This window comes from Cyrtonyx montezumae, unplaced genomic scaffold (genome assembly GCF_038088225.1).
Source record: "Cyrtonyx montezumae isolate F1298 unplaced genomic scaffold, pur_monq_1.0 scaffold_1, whole genome shotgun sequence".
NCBI lineage: Eukaryota > Metazoa > Chordata > Aves > Galliformes > Odontophoridae > Cyrtonyx > Cyrtonyx montezumae.
The window spans coordinates 24,339,676-24,359,777 of NW_027071825.1; the positions used below are offsets into that span (position 1 = coordinate 24,339,676).

Consider the following 20,102-nt stretch of genomic DNA (forward strand, 5'->3'; position numbering starts at 1 on the left):
TTACGATGCCAGTCACGTGAAGATCCAGGAGTGTTGCAGCACTGCCCCAGCTGACTGATGTTTATCCCCCATGGCTGATAGAGAGCTGAGTTACCCTTGCAGTGCTAGCCAAGGATTAGACACCAGGCATCCTGTTGCAGAGGTCTTAAGCAAGCCAAACACAGCTGGACATGCTGCAGCCCAGCTCCAGGTTTGTTTCTGTACAAGGTATGGGCAAGATGCTGATTGCTTCCTCCTTTTTATTGTTGTCCACTACTTTAATAACAGAAAACACTGTTTCTGCTTGTCGCGGCTAAGTATCAGAGCTGATGTAAGAGCTGGCAAAGCATTAACGATGTTATATCAATACTTCGAGGGGAATACGTATTTTAAAGTTATCTCACTACCACTTTTATATACTGTGTGCATAATGCATAGTCAGGGTGTGCAATGGCAACTTCATGCTGCCTGGGTACCTTGCTATAAGCATCATCCAGCAAAGCTGTTCTAATACAGATATATCCTTATGACCTCCTTAATACAAAAAGACCAGAAAAAAAATATTAAAAATCCCCAACAACTGCTTGCTTCTGAAACAAGACTTCTATTTAAAAATAAATGAGGTCGTGAAAGAGACCTGCAAAGTCTTCAAAGCGAGACCGAGTCTTGCTGTATTCTCTTCTTTTCTTTAGCTGGTTTCAGTTCATAAAGCAGAAGAGCTTACTGTGTTGGACAAAGATTCACGTAGGTCACAGCTGTAATTCTGCAAACAGAGTGGATACTTGCTTTCCCTGGAAGAACCCCAAACAACCTTTCTCTCAAAGGAGAGAATGGGACAAACATACGCTGCTTTTTCAGCTAAACCCAAAACTGAAACCAAACCTGTAAAGGAGTGCTTCAGCTCGACCTAGCTGCCTCCTGAAACTCGCTGGGGTTTGCAAAACTCTCAGTTGTAATACTGAAACTGAAATCCACTGACAACAGGAACATGTTAGAAACCAAAACTTTCTCATTTCGACACTGCTCACGGAGATGGGGGGGGGGGGGGGGGGGGAATAAGTCTGTTCTGCACAACTTCATAACCCCTCTGCATATCCATACAGAGGGAACTTTCTTTTCTGGTCTTGCCTCTGAAGTCAGAAGTCACCCAGAACAGCCGAAGTCTTGTTGAACACCAAGAGCAGCTCTGGCTGCAGGAGAGCACTGGTTTTGTATGTTCCCCCCCCCACTCCCAGATGCTGTTCTTGTTGTGATGTGTGTCCTCTGCACACAGAGAAATGACCTTTGGTGCGTGTTGAGAGAGAGCCTCAGCACCTCCCTCCTGCAGCCTGGGTTTGCAGAGCTTGGGTTTGCAAGACACGGGGATCCGGATCACCAGGAGGAGGGCAGGGCTCTGAGCAGCCCCCTCGCTGTCCTTCGCCCTGCTGTGGTCGGAGCACAACGTCAGCACCTGCCACTGAGGAGAGGGCTCGGCAGGTCCCTGGCGAGGGCACCCGAGAGCCGACGATGCTCAGAGCCAAAGCGCAGGCAGCAGCGTGCTTCCAGATGGGAGGTGGGAACAGCCCCCCCTCCTTGGAGGTCTGCTCCATCCTCCACCCAGCAACCCGGCACCGCTCAGGCATATCCAAGCAGCAGCTCCTCGTGGTCCCCACACAGAGCAGCGGACCCGGGTCAGCGCTTGGCTGCAGAGAGAAGCTTTGGGTGACAGAGGTCCCTCCTCAAAGGAACAACCAAGCCCAGTTGCTGCTCCTGCTCGGGGGCATCAGTGCTGGGCCGGGCACCAAGTAAGGCCAGCCGCACCGCCGCAGCCGGCACGGACATCGAGGGGCGGGACGGGGCCGTGCCGCGGGGCTCCCCGCCTCCGCAGCTCGGAGCGCTGCCCCCCGCCGCCTCTCCCCTTTGTCCCCCTCCTCCCTCCCCCGGCTGCCGCGGCTCCCGCAGGTTGTAAAGTCATTAACTCCCCCAGCCATGCCGGCCCGCGCCCCGCCGACGGCTGCTCCTGCCCCGGCCGCTGGTGGGCCGCCTCCTCCGAGCGGCGGCGGCGGCGGCGGCGGCGGCAGCGCGGCATGGCCGCTCCCCGCAGCCTCCTCCTCTTCCTCCTCCTCCTCCTCTTCCTCCTCCTCCTGAGCGCCGCCGCCCCTCTCGGCGCTAAGGTAAGCGCGGCGGTCGGGCTGCCCGAGGCTGCCGGCGCTGACCCTGCCCGGATCGGCTCCTCCGCGCCCGCCCCGCTGACAAAGGGCTGCGGGGACCCGGAGAGGCCGTCCCCGCCGTCGGAGATGGGGGGGGGGGGGATTCCCGTTTAAGGCCGAAAACCGACTTTCCTCCCACGGCCACGGGCGCGGGGATGGGAGCACGTTGCAGCCCTGCCCCCGCGGCCTTCCGCAGCGGCACCCTTCCGATGCTGCGGGGGGAGCGTCCCCACGGATGGGCAGACTGAGCCCCCCCACGGGGGGCAGGCAGCCCATGCTGGGGGGGGTTGGGTGATTGGACGTTAAGGGATTAACCTGCCGCTGCTCCCTGCTGCATGCAGACAGAGAATGCCACTGGGAGCCTCAGTCTCTAGATAAGCAAATTCCTCCCTGCGCAGAGCTCTCCGGGCTCAGTGCATTCAGGGCCTCCGAACAACAACAACAAAAAAAAAAGGACGGTGGGATTCATCATGCACAACTTTTATTCCTTCCCCTTCAGGGCTTTCCATCCTCTCTACTAACTTGCCCCAGAATACGGGTGTTATCCCACTTGAGGGAAGTGACCCAGTGCTTCGTAGGGACGTGCAGAGCTTGCCCCTGAATGATCTGCACCGCATCGGAGTTTTCTTTCCTGGGGTGGGGGGGAGGAGGAGGAGGCACAATTGCAAATGCAGTTGTTTTCTCTCAGGGCTGCAGTAGCATTTATTGCCACAGCTTTGATCAGAGAGCACAGAGCTGGGGGCTGAGCGTGGCCGTTCATTTCCAGGAGCACAAGATAATATCTGCAGGCAGTCCCGGGCATCTGAAGCTGCTTAGTATCTCAAGCAAGTAGCACAGTTCGCCATAGAGAGAAGCCCTTAGGTAAGGGATCATGGATTTCTGGTACAGGACATGCAGTTAATGACCTCAGGAGAGCTCTGTTCAGGATTGAGTTCTTTTTCACCCACTGTTCTGGTCCTACGAGGGCTCCTCGTGCCCTGCAGTGGTGCACGGGGCCCGAGGCACATCGCTCTGCAGCAGAGGGCATACCCCTGCAAGCTTCTCCACGAAGGGGAGCTAGCAGGGGTTTGTTTTGTCTCTTCCTAGAAAGCCTTTCTAACCCCTGAGACACAGGCTCTAATGAGTCCCAAGATTCAGTGCGCAGCGTGGGACGCGGAGCCCATGACGCAGTAATTGCCATTATTCCCAGGTTTCTGGGAAACCCTTAGAGCTGATCCAACACGCAACAGAGAATCGTTAGAGGCTTTATTTTATCCCTTTCTGTTCTTCAGAAAGACCGCCTGGAAAACTGATAGGATGTCAGCCCCGGGCCCTCCCTCCTTTGCAGGGCTGAAGCAGTTGTTTGTGGCAGCCTTTGTCTGGCTCCGGTTGGGGGTAGAGGGGAAACAGCTGCTGAGCCTTTGGTAGGCAGGAAAAGCTTTTCAGTGATGCTGGCTTAGAGACACCGATTTGGGAAAGCCCTGGAAAAGCTTGCCAGCATCTCTGAAGGACCCAGTCAGCCCTGAGCAGGGGGACAGGAGGGCACGCAGCACGGCCTCCCGTGTAGGTGTTGAGGTGTAGGAATACCATGGTTGGTCTCAGAGAGGAAGAGCTGCAGCTGTACAGCCTGCGTGCCAAGCCACAAGTGCCTCAAGGGCAATTCTTGAGGAGAGCACCTGGCTGAGCTGCACGGTGGCCTGCCTTCTCTGCTGATGGCCATTTCTAGCCCTTAACGTTTCTCATCAGCTGAGGAACTGTACCTGATCCTCCTCCCTGCTTGGGGCAGAGCCCATATCCAAACCCAGGCAGAGCCAGCCAGCCTTACAGACCCTGCACCTACACCAGCTCCTGCCCCACTGTCTTTGCTCCATGCGTGGTCCTGCAGCGTGGGACGAGTCAGGGCAGTTCAGCATCTCCCACAATCAGGAGAGTGTGGAAGCGTTGTTTTAAGGCCCCTTGGCTTCTCTTTCTCCAAGGAATGGTGTGTGGGGGGAGAGGGAAGTAACCCCTGGGATTTGCTGAGGGGCTTGGGAAACTGAAGCTGGGAGCTTATCTAATCTGGAGTCTGTCCCACAGGCCTTAATATCTGGAAATTTGGAAAATGCAAGTATCGCTAATTAAAAACAAGAGCCGTTTGTGTGTCATGGTTAGCACAGATTTATTTCTGACAGAACAGTAAACTCAGCACAGATTGGAACCAGCTGCCCCAGCTGCAAGTACCTGAGCTTCCCCCCCCACGTCTCAGGGCAGAGGACTCTGCTGTCCCTCTGTGAGCTTCTCTGGCCAAGGCTGCAGCTCAGCACTGTCCTTGCACCAATAAATAAGTGCTGCTGGGCAAGGGCTGGCCGAAGTGCTTGGTCATGGAAAACCTGAGAGCCAAATCAATCTATTTAATGTGTGATTGATTCCTCCAGCGCAGGGAGGAAGTGGGAACGGGGGCTCACAGATGTAGAGGGACACATTTCATTCAAAAACTGCTGTGGCTGCTTGAGCCCAGCAGAGCCCGCAGGGATGGAGCTGGGCAGAGCCCGGGGAAGGGCTGTGCACCCCATGGTAGCAGCTCAGTCACGTGGAAAGGGGCCATCTCTGATTGATGCCCCGGGAGAGGCTGCCTTGCTCTGAGCAATTTGCACAGACAGATAAATCATTGTCCCTCTCCTTCCCAGCAGCTGCGAAGGGCGCTCCCTCCACAGGCCTTATAAGAGATGCTTATCACTGGGGTCAGGGAGAGACCTGAACTGAAAATACAGCGAGAGACCTTTCAACATGCTGCAGCTGCAGGGTGCTCACCAAGCAGAGGCACTCTGTGCACCTCGACTGTGTGCTGGGTTCTAGCCTAAAATCAGCTGCACCTCCTCTGCCCAGTGGATGCTCTGCTGGCAGATGCTGTAGAAACAAATTCTCAGGCAAAGCACTTGGGTTTTATTACCCCGTAAAAATAGCAAACAGAGCACATTCGATGATGGGCAGACCGCTGAGCCCTCTTTCACATCCATCAGTTACACTTTGCAGACCAGTTCTTCCCACCACATCTATCAGCACTGCCACGATCAGCAGGTTTTGCAAAGAGTAGCACTGATACAGCCTCTCCATGCCCGTAATGTAACGCGGGAGATGCTATGCACACACACACACCAATTATTTGTTCTCTTCTGTTACCACTGATCCACCGTCAGCATTTTCAGCTGGCTAAATCACTTGCAGTCACTGCCCCCTGCTAAACTCATTGCTGCATTTCACTCTGCTCACAGCTCCGTTGCAGTAAACAGCAAGTTAGCTCCTGCACACAGTTTGCAAAAGTCCCTGGAGCTTTTAGGGCATCACATACAGAGCAGGAAGAGCTTTGCAAGAAAAAATCCTCCCTGAAACACATGCTCACTTACCTGCTGGGAATCTCAGAGGCACAGCTGACTGCAGCCTGCTGTAGCGACCACGTACAGGACCGGGAGAGCTCGGGTTTGCCAAATTTAAAGGATTGACCCCAGCAGAGCATGCTGGGTGAGGGAGAAAGTCCTCTGCTGAGCATGGGTTGGCCAGCAAAGCTGTGCTGAGGCAGGCTGCCTGTGCCTGAAGAGGCTGTGGTTCGGAAGCACTCTTGAAAATGACTTTTGTGACAGTCGTGGGGTGAGGAACTTGGAGCCGAGCCAGCTTGTGCACAAAGAGGAGTTTATTCCCTGTGATGCCAAAGGACAGATGCATCCCCACCCCCCTGCAGCCAGGCACTGCAGCCTTCCCACTGCTCCATGCTGGCTGGCAGCTGGGGCTGTGCCTGAGCCGGGCTGCATGCATGCAGACTGACTGCCATGCATGTCATGCCCACCACGTGGGCTGCCAGGTTCCCCAGCTAACCGTTCTCTGTTTCTGTCAGGACAGTAGTGAGGCAGCAGATGGAGCTGGCCCCTTGGATGAAGAAATCACCACGTGGTGGGGAGAGTGGAGCTCCTGGTCCACGTGCTCGAGGTCCTGTGGGGGAGGTGTGATGTCCCGGGAGCGGCACTGCCTGCGGCAGCGGTGGGTCCCAAGCGTGATGCCCCAACCTGCACTGTGGGGCTGAACCTACCCCAACCCCGACACACGTCCAGTTCCTGCGAGCACACCTTCTGCTGTGCCCTAGGAATTGGTCAGGCAGGGTTTGTGGGAGACGCAGCTGTTCCCTCTGCATTGCTTTGCCACCTCCTCGTCAGGCACCTCGCCAGCCTGCCGCTCCCGAGCTGCTAACAAGAGCCAGCATCGTACTGCACAGCACACCACGGGGGCTGCTCAGCCACTTTCCCTTCTGCATGACTGCACTGCTGAGGGCAGGAAGCTCAGACGAGGGCCCCCCACCTGCTCTGCCTCCTGCAGAAGGACATTTCTTTCATGTGGGCTGGTTGGCAGCGTAGAAAGGGTCCAGATGTGGTGACACGCCGACCGTCTGGACACTGCCTCCCCACTAACGAGGCCTGCCAATGCCTCTGCTTGACATAAAACCCAGCCAAAAGGCTCCTGCAGCTTTCAGCAGGGCAGCTTAAGTGCGAGCCAGCCATGCCCCATGAAACAATTCTTGCTGGAGTGTGCGGGCTGCCCCTGCCTCAGCTGAAAGAGGTGGCAGTTTCAAAGCCTGATGCAGTGACTTTAGGCTCTACCTACGCTGTGTACCTGGGGGAATAGTTTCAGTTGTTCCCCATCCGCTCAAACTGCCCCGTAATGAAAGTAGCCTAAAATTACCCTCCAAAGCTAAAAGCACTGAAAGTGCCTTTGAGAGGAGACCTTGGCTAGTGTAGAGCCTGAAAACTTTACTCTGACGAAATCCCACCCTGACTTCTTCATTGTCCTTCATTTCTTAGGGCCTTGTAGACCTCTAGCTCATTTCTGCTTTCACGTTCTGCTTTGCAGGCTCCAGATGCCCCAGGGAACAAACAGCACCGTGTGTGTTGGCCAAGCCAAGCACTACCAGCTGTGCCAGCAGCAGGTGAGAACCACTTCCAGCACTGTCCGGTCCTTACTGGGGGGATGTGGGGTCCACACTTGGGCCAGCAAGTGCAGGAGCACCAGCAGAGAGGGTCTGGCAGAGGATTGCAGACAAGAGGCATGGTCCCCTCCTGGGCCGGTGTGCTTGTGAAAACATGGGAGTTGGGCTCTACTCTCTACGTCTGAAAGGTGGGGGAGAAGGATATAAAACACATTTGTCATGGGGGGGGGGGGAGGAAGTTTTTTCCAGTATGCTTTTCCCTTTGGTGGGGGTAGATTTTGCAGTACTGTTAAGTACAGCTGTCTGAGGCAATGAAAGCTTGGCCTTTTCTGCCTCAGTTGTTGCACATCAGAGTCCATTGCTGATTCCTTCCATGGTGGACAGGGCTTTTTCATCCTCCAAGGATGCAGCAGGGCCAAGTATCTGTCACAACCAGGGCTGTGACATAGGGAGCTTTTGATCACGTTTATTCCCTCCATAGCCCTGCCCAGCCAACACAGCAAGCTTCAAACAACAGCAGTGCTCCAGTTTCAATGCCAAAGCCTTTGGGAAGCGCTACTACCACTGGATGCCCCTCTATCCAGGTGGGTTTTCACAGCTTCACACAAAGGATCAAGGGTGAGAAAGCACCTGCAGACCTCTCAGACACAGGAGAAGGTCCCAGGGGCAAGGGATGGATGCTCCTGGCTTCCCCATGCTCCCTGCTTTGGAGGAATCGTCCTGGCTCTTCACAGAACCACCCCAACTGGCCGGGCCTCTTCTCACACTGGTTTGGATCTTATGTCAGAATGTGCTGGCGAGCAGACACAGGACACAGGCTTCTTCTGAGGTGTCTTATCTCACCCACGGTCCTCTTGGCAGAGCAGGTGTTCAGTCTGTGTGTGTCTCCTACCATTTTGGCCTCCTCCATCACCCAGCGTGCTTCCCACTGGGATGGCAGTGGGTTATTCTGAACAGGATGTCCTTCCTGCACAGAGGAGATAAATTGCTTCACACGGGTTGCCAGATGGCCCTTGAGGCCCAGATTCAGCTCCCCTGAGATACGACTGCCTTTCTGGACCTGCCTGTTCTGTTCTTTCCATTAGCTGCCAAGGGAACATGGAACATCTGCACCTCTAACTTCCATTGCTCAGCTGGAAGGGGTGCAGCTGGCCACAGCCCCACTCAGTCAGTACCTCTCTTACGGGTCCTCCTTGCTCTTGTGTGTTTATATGTGGCCTGGGATCTGCTGATGTGGATTCCCATACCTGGAGGGCTTGCTTCTGTGTGTGGCCCCAGGTGCAGCCTCATACCACGATCCTATTGCTGCCACAAAGTCTGTAGCCTTGCACTTTCATCTCGAGAAGCAAGAACGTCTAAGGTGATATCAAACCAGCAGCGTGCATACAAGGAAAGTCCTCTCCGTCCCTGCCCATCACCTTGGTCTGCCTCTGTCCCTTCAGATGACTACACCAGCATCTCCAACAAGCCGTGTGACCTCCAGTGCACCACGCGGAACGGGGAGAGGCAGCTGATGGCCCGAGCACAGGACGGTACCTCCTGCAAGGACAGGACCTACCAAGGGGTCTGCATCAATGGGAAGTGTGAGGTGAGGCTCTGGAAGGAAATAGTACAGAAAACGAGGGTGTAAATGCCTTGTTGGACCACCCGGTCGTTGTGAAGCCAAGGGGCCTGGCACAGAAGTGAAACCAAGGCTTGGCAGGAGTGATTACATTCACTTCTGAATGCCTGTGGGCTAGAGCAGAGCAGAGGGACTCACACTGAGGGAGTTACGTACACCCAGTGAGTAACAGAACTTTTCTCCCAGCGCGGAGATCGCAGGTTTGTGTTCACAGTCACCAAAAAAAATTGGATTTTTTTTCCCCTCCCACAGCAAGGGTGAAGGGTGGGTGTGTGTAGTAGGCATCTTAAAACCTCAAGTGTCCTGCCTTTGGTGCAGCATCTCCTGGGGGATGATGCTGCATGTCGCTGTCACAGCGAGAAGGACTGGCCAAAAGATGGGGGACCGAATAACATGAAAACAGACTTCCTGCATCTCATCTCCTGCACCCACACGTGCAACCCTGCCCCGGTGAAATCTGGTGAAAGACCCTGCCCCCCTTAGGAAACCCTCTCTATTTTTGCTTTACTTGCAGCCAGTGGGGTGCGATGGGAGCCTGTATTCACCCCGGACGATGGACAGATGCAGGGTGTGTGGAGGGGACGGCAGCACTTGTCACCGTGTCTCGGGCAGCTTCCGAAAGGCAATCTCACAGATAGGTACTCCCTGCTACCACAGTCCAGAGACTTCACCTGCTACTTCTTAGCACCAACTGGCATGAAGGGTGACTGGCTTGAATGAGGGTAGGATTTTCCCAGCTGCTCGGTGGAAAAAAGGCTGAAGAGTGCCACCTCTGTTTAAATACCGACATTTTTATCCTTTTAGATTAATCAGAGGAGATTGGGTATGATGTGCTGTAAATTAGGCCAGCGAGGTTTTTCTTTCACATCTTTACTGTAGGAGGCAGCTGGGGATCTCTTTGTTCCTATTGATTTTGGCATCTTGCGCACCTCAGATGATGTGAAAAGGTCAATGAATCTTCTTTTATTTGTGCTAGGTGTTCACTGGAAGATTAGGCTCCTCTGATGAGGGTCTCAGCATTTGTTTCAGCCTGCACTTCGTCTCCAGCTTTCCCCAGTCCTGTGGCTGATGCAGCTGAGGGACAGTCCCTCTGAAACTGGGCTGAGATAAATGGTTCATCTCTTGCAACCTCATGGCCCATTCCTCCACCAAGAAGGAACAGACTGTGGTATACTCATTAGTAATTAATTAACTGTGGTTTGAGGATGTTTTGGAACATCGTTTTACATTGCTATTGTTCCACTAGTCTACCTCATTCTCCACAGACGCTAGACCAGAGAAGTGTTCTGGCTCCTTTCCAGGGTGTGGTAATGGTGCTAACCTCTCCAGGAGTACACAAACAGTCTTGGCCTTCCACTCCAGGCCTCATAAAGTCTTACAGGATGGAAAAAAAAAACAACAATGAAACAAACAAACAACCAGAAAAACCCACAGCAGAATTTCTAACAGGAAAGACAAGCTGGCAAACCCCCACAACGTTAAGAGCCTTTTACTTCCTCTCCATTTAAGGGTCAATCTTTATGCTCCTCTTGAGAGGAATTCTGTTGAGTCGGGAGCTGTGGGGACCTGCAGTCTTCTCCCTGCACCCTTCAGCACCAGTGCTGATCAGTAGTGAGCTTTTTATGTGCTCTTGTGAGATAAAGCTTGAGAGCACATTCATTTGTGCACCTACAGCCACACCAGGCTCAAGCAATTCCTTTCTGACTTCCAAACCAGCAGCAGTCAGACTGGGCCTTAGAGACCTGTAATGGTCATTCGTAAATGGATTTCAGAGGGGAACCAAGCTCACAGCTTGGTGCAACACGTGTTTATGCCCATAATGTCGTGCCAAGGTTCACTCTGCCCTTCCACATGCACGTCTATCCCACGAGATGCTTTGCCTACGTGCACTTTTCTGTTCCATCCTTGGAGTTTCTTCACCTCCCGTTCCTGCTCCTCAGGTTACGTGTTCATCACCAGCATCCCTGCCGGTGCCATGGACATCCTCATCATGGAGCGCAGGAAGACAGAAAACATCCTGGGTAAGCAGGGGATCTGGATGGGTGTGGAGATCCCTGCTCAGCTGCCTGGGAGGTGGGAGGACACGTGAGCTGTGGGAGAGCTCTCTGTGAGCATTCCCCTCCGTGGCAGCACAGGGTTTGCTTTCCTTAGTGCCAGCACAGCCTCGGTGCTCTGCATGGAGCATCGCATTTGTCTCTTTTTTTTCCTTCCCTTTGAAGCACTTGCTGATGAGTATGGGCATTTCTTCTTCAACGGCAACTCTGCCATTGACAACCCGCAGAACTTCAGGGTAGCTGGCACCATCTTCAAGTACAGGCGGCCTTCGAGTCTCAATTCGGATGGGCTGGAGTATATCATGGCCCACGGGCCCACCAACCAGTCTCTGAATGCCATGGTAGGTGAAGAGGTAGCTTTAGCCCTTCCTCTCTTCCCTGGCCCAAAATTGTGAGCCTCCCTCAGGCAGATAGCTTCCTAACTTTGTTCCCAAACCAGCCCTGTTGCTGAGGAAGCCAGATACTGCCTTGTGGGGTTTCCTCTCGGGTTTAAGAGGATGCTGTCTTCTCTTACCATCTGTCACAAGGCGGATGCGATTACAACTACACGCCCTTAGAATAAAAGAGGTTTTGTTTTCTTTCCCTGTTTCCTCCAGTACTATAACTTTAATGGGAAAATGCCACATATAACTTATGACTACACTGTACCACGGACACCACCACCTCTCCGAACTGCAGCCCCTGCTGTCGACAGACCTCGTTATCACCACCTACTAGAGTCCATCCAGAGCCATCCTATTCCAGCCAGCTTCAGAGCTGCCAAGGACTCCAATGCCACGTGGCTTTCCCTGTCGCCAGAGGACACCAACAAACAGCTTCCTCTAAAAGAAAGGCACGAAGATTTAGGCTACAGCCATCCACGCTTCTTCCACACCAACTCCACTGGTCACCCTCGGGGCTGGGGCTGGGAACAAGGTGGAGAAAAGGAGAAGTATGACTTCCACATAAGACAGGTCTACCACGTGAACACGGCAGGAGAGGAAGAAGAAGAGGAAGCAGCAGCAGTTGGTACAGAAACAGAATTGGGTTGGTTGCTTCGTTTTTCTTTTTCTCCCAAGCCTTAATTCGTTGAAAAGGGGACACTGGGACGTTCCATATTGGTTTACTTGAAGTGTGGGGCAGCTTTTCCATCAGGCAGATGGGAGAAAAGGATGGTTAATAGCAGGGGGAGATTGGCAGGGAGCAGCTAGTCGCTCCCGGTGGGAAGGGGAGCAAATCCGAGGTCAGTTTGGGAAAGCCAAAGAGTTAAGGAGCAGGACTAGGAGCAAAGTGCACCTGCAGCACAAGTCAGACGATGTGTGAGCTGAAATGGAGCTCCTGGGCCGTGGGCAGGTGGGGGGATCTCACGTGAGGCTGCTCAGGGCAATTCATTAAAGCCCGCTGATGTTTTTCGCCTTACCCACCACCAAACCACGTGCGAGACGGTTAACTCACCCCCATGTTTTTCCTCCAGCCCTCAGATTCAATCAGGTTTCCATCAGCACGGCCGTGCCCTACAGCATGAGGAGATCCGAGCTGTCGGAGAGCAGCCGCGTGCCGTCCTCCAGACTCCGACTCTTCAGGCGGCTGTGCCACCGGGACCCGCAGCACGCTGCCTTCTGCAGGGAGCTGCACTACCTGCCCGCCAGGCTGCCCCACAGGAACACCACGGCAGCACTGTGGACTGAGACAGCTGCCCGGTGGCCACAGGGCCTCAAAGTGCCATCCCGGAAGAACTCTCTGGAGGATTTGAAGGTGGAGATGTTTGCTGGGAGTCAGGGGAAAGCAAGCAACTCCAGCGGGATGGCATCCGCGGAGAGCTCCCCATTGGGCGCCAGCGCAACCGTGGACGTCGGCCAGGCAGAGCCTCTGCAAGGCCCCCGCACTGAAAGGTGGCACTTGGTCTCCTGGGTAAAATGGGAGCATGGTTAGCTGGGGAGGGAGGGCTGAAGCGATCCTCTGGTGGTCTCGCTGCTGTCCTTTGATATCCAGCGTGTTTCTCCATGGCAGCTTGAGCAACGATGTGTCCTCCAAATAGAGTTTGGCACAGCTCGTGGTGCAACGCAGAGCTTCCAGAACGTATGTCGTGTTTCTCTGCCTCGGGGATCTTCTAAGTTCAGTCTGAAGGACCCGAGGGGCCATTCACACTCTTACTTAGCCGAATACAGGGGGTGGATCAAGGCTTCATGCTCTGCTTATCAGTGATGCACCTTGCCCACGATGAGGGAGATGGGGACGGAGAAAAGAAACAATGAGTTGCTTCCCACTGTCAAAGAACGAAAGAAATTCAATGCATTTCACACTCGCAGCAATTTCACATCTTCTATTTCCTGCCTCCTCCTCCCTCCACAGCAACGAGTTTGACGTGAGCCCCATGGGCCACGATGACATCAGCTTGGCTGACATGTATCGCTGGAAGGTCTCAGCTTATGCCCCCTGCAGCTCCACGTGCACTTCGGGTAGGTAAAGACCCAGTGCTCATTTTCAAGACTCCCTTTGTACCGGTGACTCCCGGAATCCACCCGGTGGCCTCCGGTTTCTTTGCCATTTGGTTCCCTCTTTTTGGTGTCTAGAGAAGGCAGATGTGTTTTGGTGGGAAACCAACACGTTTTCAAATTCCATCGGGCCTTTAGATCTGGTGGAGCCTGACCAAGAGAAGATCTTTTCTTGGTTGTCCAGCAGGTATCAGTGCCTCCTATGCAATGTGCATACGGTACGACGGAGTGGAAGTGGATGAAGGGTACTGCGATGCCCTGACCCGACCAGAACCTACGCATGAATTTTGCACAGGCAGAGACTGCCAGCCTCGGTGAGTGGAAATGACATCTGCTGTCCCTGGGGAATACGCATCTGTGTAAGGATGGTTTCCTGCCCACAGTTTGCAGCTGTTTCTGGGCTGGAATTTGTGCTTCAACAGCTAAACCCGCGTATCCTTGTGTAAGTGAAAAGAGGGAAGGAATTTTCTGTGTCTAGATTACCTGCTGAGCGCCAAGTTGCCTTTCGGGACCACAGACCTATACGTGATGAGCAGATCCATGGCAGCAGTTAGTGGCTCAGGCAGATCCCAGGCTCACAAACACTCCCCAGCCACCCTCCACCCCCAGGTTCCTCACCTGGATTTTTCTTTGTGCTTTCTCTCCTGGGGACTGCACGTGGAGGTGGGAAACGAGCCGGTGGAGTGAGTGCTCCAGGACCTGTGGCGAGGGCTACCAGTACCGCACCGTGCGCTGCTGGAAGATGCTGGCTCCAGGCTTCGACAGCTCTGTTTACGATGACCTCTGTGAGTCAGCTGGGCTGGCCAGGCCCATCGAGAGGAAAGCCTGCAAGAACAAGGCCTGTGGACCCCAGTGGGAGCTCTCCGAGTGGTCTGAGGTAGGCTTCGCGGGAGCTTTGCATCCAAGGATGAGCTGGGGGCTGAAGGGAAATAGGAAACGTCGGGTGCTTCCCTCTGATGAGCGCCTGCCCGACTGCATGCCGAGGCAGGAGGTGCTGCCTTCTCTCTCACCTTTCTCCCTCCCTGCTGGGACCCTTCCCCTCTCCACCAGTGCAGCAGGAGGAAAACGCCTTTGCTCGTTCCTAGTTCTCTCTGCTTTGGAATCCAGCTCCGTGTCGTTGCAGTGCTCGGCCCGATGCGGCACCCAGGGGACGATGAAGCGGGAGGTGCGCTGCTCGGTGGAAGCAGCCCTCTGTGATGAGTCCCTGAAGCCCAGCAGTGAGAAGGAGTGCACAGGTCCACCCTGCGACCGCCGCTGGACCGCTTCGGAGTGGGGCCCGGTGAGTGCAGAGGCTGTGAAAGGAGGCTGTGCTCAGCCTCTGCTGCCAGGTAACAGCGATAGCACGGGACACAATGGCCTCAAGTAGCACCAAGGGAGGGTCTGGTTGGGTATTAAGAAACATCTCTTCTCAGAAAGAGCGGTGATGCCCCGGCACAGCCTGCCCAGGGGGTGGTGGGGGAGTCACCATCCTTTTGGGATCAAGTAGCACAGCCCCAGATCCAGGGCTCCAGACTCACAATGCTGACCGTGGTCCCTCCACCTCCCTGGTGAGTCTGAATGCCCTTTATTCCTCCAAGTGCTCAGGTTCGTGTGGTGAGGGACGCATAAACCGTTTCGTCGCCTGCCGCAACCTGGAGGGCAAGGTGATCTCCGACACACAGTGTGATCCAGCTGCCAAGCCCCTGGCTGTCCATCCGTGTGGAGACAAGGACTGCCCTGCACACTGGGTGGAGCAGGAGTGGGACCAGGTAAAGCATCATTCAGATGGAGGGCACTTAGCTCCCTCGGCGGAGCGAAGTTGTACAGTGCGACCGAAAGCTGCAGAGCTGTACCCTCGTAGCAGCTCCTTCCAAAAAGAGGGAAGAGAAAAATACCCCCAGCTTGTCCCATGCCCCAGCCTGTGACATCGGTGGCCCTCCATTAGAGGTCGCTGGGAAGGCAGCAGTGTCCTAAAGAAATCCTCCTCTCGCACTTCTGGCTCCCAGCTGGCAGGGACCTCAGCAGAGCCCTGTCCAGAATCTGTACTTCCTCACCCAAGATTTTGGTCTCACTGCTAAAGAGAAAGCCCCAGAAAAACCAACTGCAGCTCCAGTTAATGAGGACCAGAGGTAAACCTGGACCAGCCAGGTCCCTGCCCTGGGAGCCACCTCCAGCCCAGGAACATTTACTTGCCCCAGGTACAGTGCACATAGCCCAGGGGCCCTGTTGTACTAAGCCAGCAGTTGCTGCCAGCCTGCTTACCCTCTGTTGCTGGAGGGACTGTTATGAGCTTCCATTACAAGCTGGTCCAAATCCCAGAGCACCCAGAGAGAAGATCATGACAGCCCTGTGAGGTCTGGGCTTTGCCTTGTGAAGTCCTGAGAAAAACAGGCATTCACAGAGCACAAAGGAAGATTTCTAAGGAACCAGAGAGAAAACAGACCAAACTCCCCTCCAACCATAACAAAACCTCTGTTCTCCTTTTTCTAACCTTCCTAGCTGTTGCCTGTGTTCAGTTGAGAGTCTGTCCAGTATGGGCAATGAGCAGAAACTGGTTAAAACTGGGGAGCTGTGGCAGCCCTGTAACCCTTTCCTGCTCTACCCTGTGGTGTGTGGTGTGGGTCACACTGAATGCTGCAGGGCAGTTTTTGAGCTGTGCCCAGGTGATTAATCTCACCTGAACTCTGAAAGGCCAGCTGGGCTCCCCACTTTTGCCTGTGCCAGCTCCTTTGCTGTGCTCTCTCAGCTGCTCAGCTGCGGGTGAGCTGTTTGCAGGATGACTCAGGAGGGATGTGAGCCAGCTGTGCTGGCCCTGCCGTGGTGAAGATGGGCACTAAGCAGTGAAATGTCAAGCTGGTAAGTGCTGCCCAGGACACCAGGGAGCAGAGCTAGAATCAGATTCTGCCTCCCACTGCCTGCTTCTCTCGGCGTTGTCCTGAGAGGTCGATCCCTCCCATCTGTGCCTGCGTGGCTTTGTGCTGAGCTTGGGTACTTGTCCATGCACATCTCCTGCACTGCACCAGCTTGGTCCCCTTGAGCCCTCACAGGGCTTGTCAGTACTCCAAGATGTAGATTACTGCACAAACACGCTACGTGGTCTTTTAGGACGTAGAGATACATAAAATAAGACAGAAACAGCCTCTTACAGTCTTACCTTGGCTGCCCCGTGTCCCTTGTGGGAGCTGCTCTCAGGCCAGCCAGGATCAGTTCAGCATCCTCCATGCTGGCTGAACACATAACCATCTCCTATCCCTGCTCCCTCTGAAGCTCTGCAGCAGAGCAGCACTTGATGTTCTCTTTCCCAGTGTGATGCCAGCTGTGGACGAGGGACGAAGACCCGGGTCGTCTTGTGTGCAGGGCTGGAGAATGGGGTGTACAGGGAGTACCCTGAGAAGCACTGTGAGGCCACTCAGAAGCCCGAGGAGCGAGCTGCCTGCTTCATGAGGCCGTGTTCAACGTGGTTCACTACCTCCTGGTCTCAGGTATGGCTCAACGTGGCGAGGAAGTTGGAGAAGAGCTAACCCTGGGTGCTGGAATGTGACCTGCACTGAGGATTGCCACAAGTTCGGTCTGCTGATGGGTCTGGATGGGACCGTGAGCTCTGCTTTTTTAGCAGTACAGGCAGTAAGAAGAGGGACTGGCACACAGCAGGTACGTGCCACCTCTCTCTCCTCTCCCTCAATCCCGACAGTGCAGCAAGACGTGCGGTGCTGGCGTGCGACTGCGCGAGGTGAAGTGCTACCAGGGGGAAGCGCTGGCCCAGGGCTGTGAGCCCTCTTCCAAGCCAGAAGGCAGGCAGATGTGTCAGCTCCAGCCGTGCCCCACGGAGGCCCCAGGTGAGACTGGGAGGGCAGGGAGGAAGAGGAGCCCTGGGAGCCCTTCACTCCCTCCAGCTCTCAGCTCGGGGAAGGCTGTCCGCTTTGTAACCCCTCTCCCGTGGTTGCTTCTGCTCCCCAGAAGAAGACTGTGAAGACAAAGCGACGGCCAACTGCGTGCTAGTGCTGAAGGTGAAGCTGTGCTCTCACTGGTACTACAGGAAGGCTTGCTGCCGGTCGTGTCGCCTCAAGTCGCCGTGACTGCTGCCAGGCTGTAGTTCCCTTTCCAAGTTCAGGGGCACGAGCCCCCCCAAGCCACACTTTACCACTTGAAGCCACCTCACTTGGCTTGGCCATGGAGCCAGTCCCCATAGACCAGCCTGCTCAGCGAGAAAGGACTCCTAGGACTTAGTCATCACTGTTCCCTCTCCACCAGGAGGATTTTACTGAAGACAAACCTCCAGTTCCTGGAAAGCTACTGAGAAGGGAGTTGGGAAAGCCTGTCCCTGCTGTCAGAGAGCTGTAGTTGGAGGCGGTGGGGCACAAGGGCCAGCCTGCAGCAGGGCATGGGCCGCAGTCACCCCGTCCTGCCCTGCAGATTGTTCTGCTACACGGGCAATCCCCAAACGCAGCCAGAAATTTTGGTGTCACAATAAAGAACTAAACTGTCAAACTGCGTTTCTGGGATGCGTGCACCTAGGCCAGGGGCAATGGAGGAGGAGGGTGAGAAACGAGGAGGAGCGTGTTGAGGGGGGTGGAGAAATCCTAGCAGCAGGACGGCTTCCAGGGCAGCTCTGGATGAACCCCATTTTGCACTGCATGCCAAAAGAACAGAAGTCACTCCCGTTTTGTATTTCAAAGTCCTCATTTATTTCTGACACGGAATTCGGACCCGTAGCTGAGCAACAAAGAGAATAACAACAGAGGAAATCTGAAGTGGAAAAAAATCTGAGATGCCTCCCCTTACTCTGTCCCATTCCTCCACCATGCCCAAACCTTACAGCCCACAGCTGTATCTCTGTTCCCCGCCCTTTTGGGACTCACCCATCCATCTGCAGCCGTGCCAGGCCCAGGGTTTTGTGCTGGCTGTGAGGATGACACTCGCCTTTGGCCATCCATCCACCTTGGAGCTGCCTCACCTCGTTAGCTGGCGACAGGTCACGCTTCGTTTGCATGTGATGCTGATACGGTTGCCTTCCTCTCACCAGAGGGGGGACCTGCAGGAGCAGAACCCCGTGTGCTCCCCTCACCTGGGCTTCCCATTGAGGTGGGAAGCCTCACTTTGTGCCAAGAGGTAGAGTTGGGTGCACGGAGTGGCCGTGCCCACAGCGCTCACGCTGCGATGTTAACGTTGCGTGGCTCCAAACGGGACAGAGACCTAGCTGAGCAGATGCTCTAGTGAGAAAGGACAGCATTTGCTGAGTTAGCCAAGAAAGGCAGAGAGAGATGATATTATCAGGGAAGAGAATTGGATGGGAGCCAGGTGATATCAGCCGGAGGGATCCAGGGAGCGTTGCTGCTGCTGACTTTCTTCTCCTGTCCTGCCTGCCCTTATTGTGAAAGGACATGAAAAGACCTGCTCTCGCCGTCTGGAGGACGGAAGGAGACTGTTAAAGAGGTGCAGCTAGACTGAGTCTCAGCATAACAGAAAGACAAGGTCTTTCTGGCCCAGAGATGGGGGAGACGGTGAATAATGTTTGCTCATACGCCGTGTAAGATGCATGCTGGGATGCGGTGTTTGTGTTGCAAGGACCATCATTATTTTTGGCCTTCGTCTGGCTCCTTTTCTTTGGGTTGTTTGAGCAGAGGTTCCAAACCGTCAGCAAATCCAGTGTCAATCAGCCTTCTGCCTGCTAACGAAGACACCTGAGGCTGGCACAGTGCTTGCCTCCACACCAAGACCTGTGCTTGAGCGGGGAGATCGACACTTGTTGGTCCAAATCCTTCAGATGGCCATCTCCAAATGGTGGCAGGCAGAACAGCCCGCTTGTACTTCTGAGCAGGTCTACCCAGTATTGCAAGGACGAGGCAAGCAGCTCCTGCTATGGCTCCTGGCAGCACCTGTGGGCTGGCTGCATCCCTCCTCCCTGCTGTGAGCGGGGAGCAGTGCTGCACTGTTGCTATGGAAGTGCCCATGGATGATGGAGATGTCCTCTTGGTCATTTTTCACCTAATTGGATTTGCGGAGGAGGAAGGAACTTTCCCATCTTTGTTCCTCAGATGGAGCTATTGGCTGAGATGTTGTCGCAGCCACGCAACTGCTGGGTCTGGCCTGGGTCTTCTTCCCAAAGTGAAGGGGGAAATCGTGCTCCAGCAGAGCTCCCCACGGAGGAGGGGACACGATCCGGTGGGCTCTGCTGCTGCAAGGCAAAGCGGTCCTAAACCTGCCTCCTTCCAGATGGGGTCTGGGCAGGGCCTTGAGGTGATCACACTGCAGTCATCTGACGGTGCAATTCTCAGTCACTTATGGGCCCAAGTTAAAATTGTTCCTAAGAAAGCTCATGAGGAATTGAAGTGGGGACTTTGGCTGCAGAGGGATCTGCCTGTCCCATCGCTATGGGTGAACGGTCTTCACGTCCCCTCTCAGTGATCCACATCTTCTTCCACAACTCCAGTGCAGGCTGCAGCAGGCAGAGCAGACTGAGCCGAGTGCTGGGTTAGCCCCCAACACAACGTGAGCTGCTGACAGCAGTGCTATGGCCAGAGGGAGCGGGACGGCCCCAGACCCCCCCATTCCCACTGCACTGTGGCCTCCCATCCCCATCCTGTGTACAGGGGACGCGGGCATGACCTCAGCTGGCAATGGGGGACACCAAAGGCATCGCTCCGAGGAGCAATGAAGTTAGTTTGTACTGTACATAGCCCTCGTTAGACAAGTTCCTTCAGGAGATAGAGTAATAATTACACTTGTAGGCGCAGAGGTCGCCGTCTGGATGGCCTCCTCCACGCGGTGACCCACGAGGCTCCACCATTCCCCTCCATCAGGAGGGGCAATGCTGCCCTCGGGCTCTCCCTGCACGACCGACAGCCACATCCCTTGAGTGGGGCACACGGAGGGGGG

General features: G+C 54.8%; 1 protein-coding gene across 1 annotated transcript; it reads left to right on the forward strand.

Moving 5' to 3' along the window:
- Positions 1-1,485: 1,485 nt before the first annotated feature.
- Positions 1,486-17,701, forward strand: LOC136055229 (ADAMTS-like protein 2). The gene is made up of 19 exons (XM_065746950.1): positions 1,486-1,531; positions 1,921-2,132; positions 5,983-6,158; positions 7,023-7,098; positions 7,580-7,682; positions 8,541-8,686; positions 9,234-9,357; positions 10,660-10,740; positions 10,939-11,114; positions 11,370-11,799; positions 12,227-12,644; positions 13,105-13,211; positions 13,435-13,561; positions 13,911-14,124; positions 14,371-14,526; positions 14,825-14,995; positions 16,532-16,708; positions 16,918-17,062; positions 17,184-17,701. The coding sequence occupies exons 1-19, from the start codon at positions 1,486-1,488 to the stop codon at positions 17,300-17,302; spliced, it is 3,204 nt and encodes a 1,067-aa protein (XP_065603022.1). The 3' UTR covers positions 17,303-17,701.
- Positions 17,702-20,102: the final 2,401 nt, after the last annotated feature.

Bases quoted from the DNA above. Each gene is read 5' to 3' on its own strand.
- LOC136055229 (XM_065746950.1), top strand. From the start codon at position 1,486: ATGCTCAGAGCCAAAGCGCAGGCAGCAGCGTGCTTCCAGATGGGAG. The intron at 1,532-1,920 runs GTGGGAACAGCC...CGGCTCCCGCAG, and splicing joins AGCGTGCTTCCAGATGGGAG to GTTGTAAAGTCATTAACTCC. The intron at 13,562-13,910 runs GTGAGTGGAAAT...CTGCACGTGGAG, and splicing joins GGCAGAGACTGCCAGCCTCG to GTGGGAAACGAGCCGGTGGA.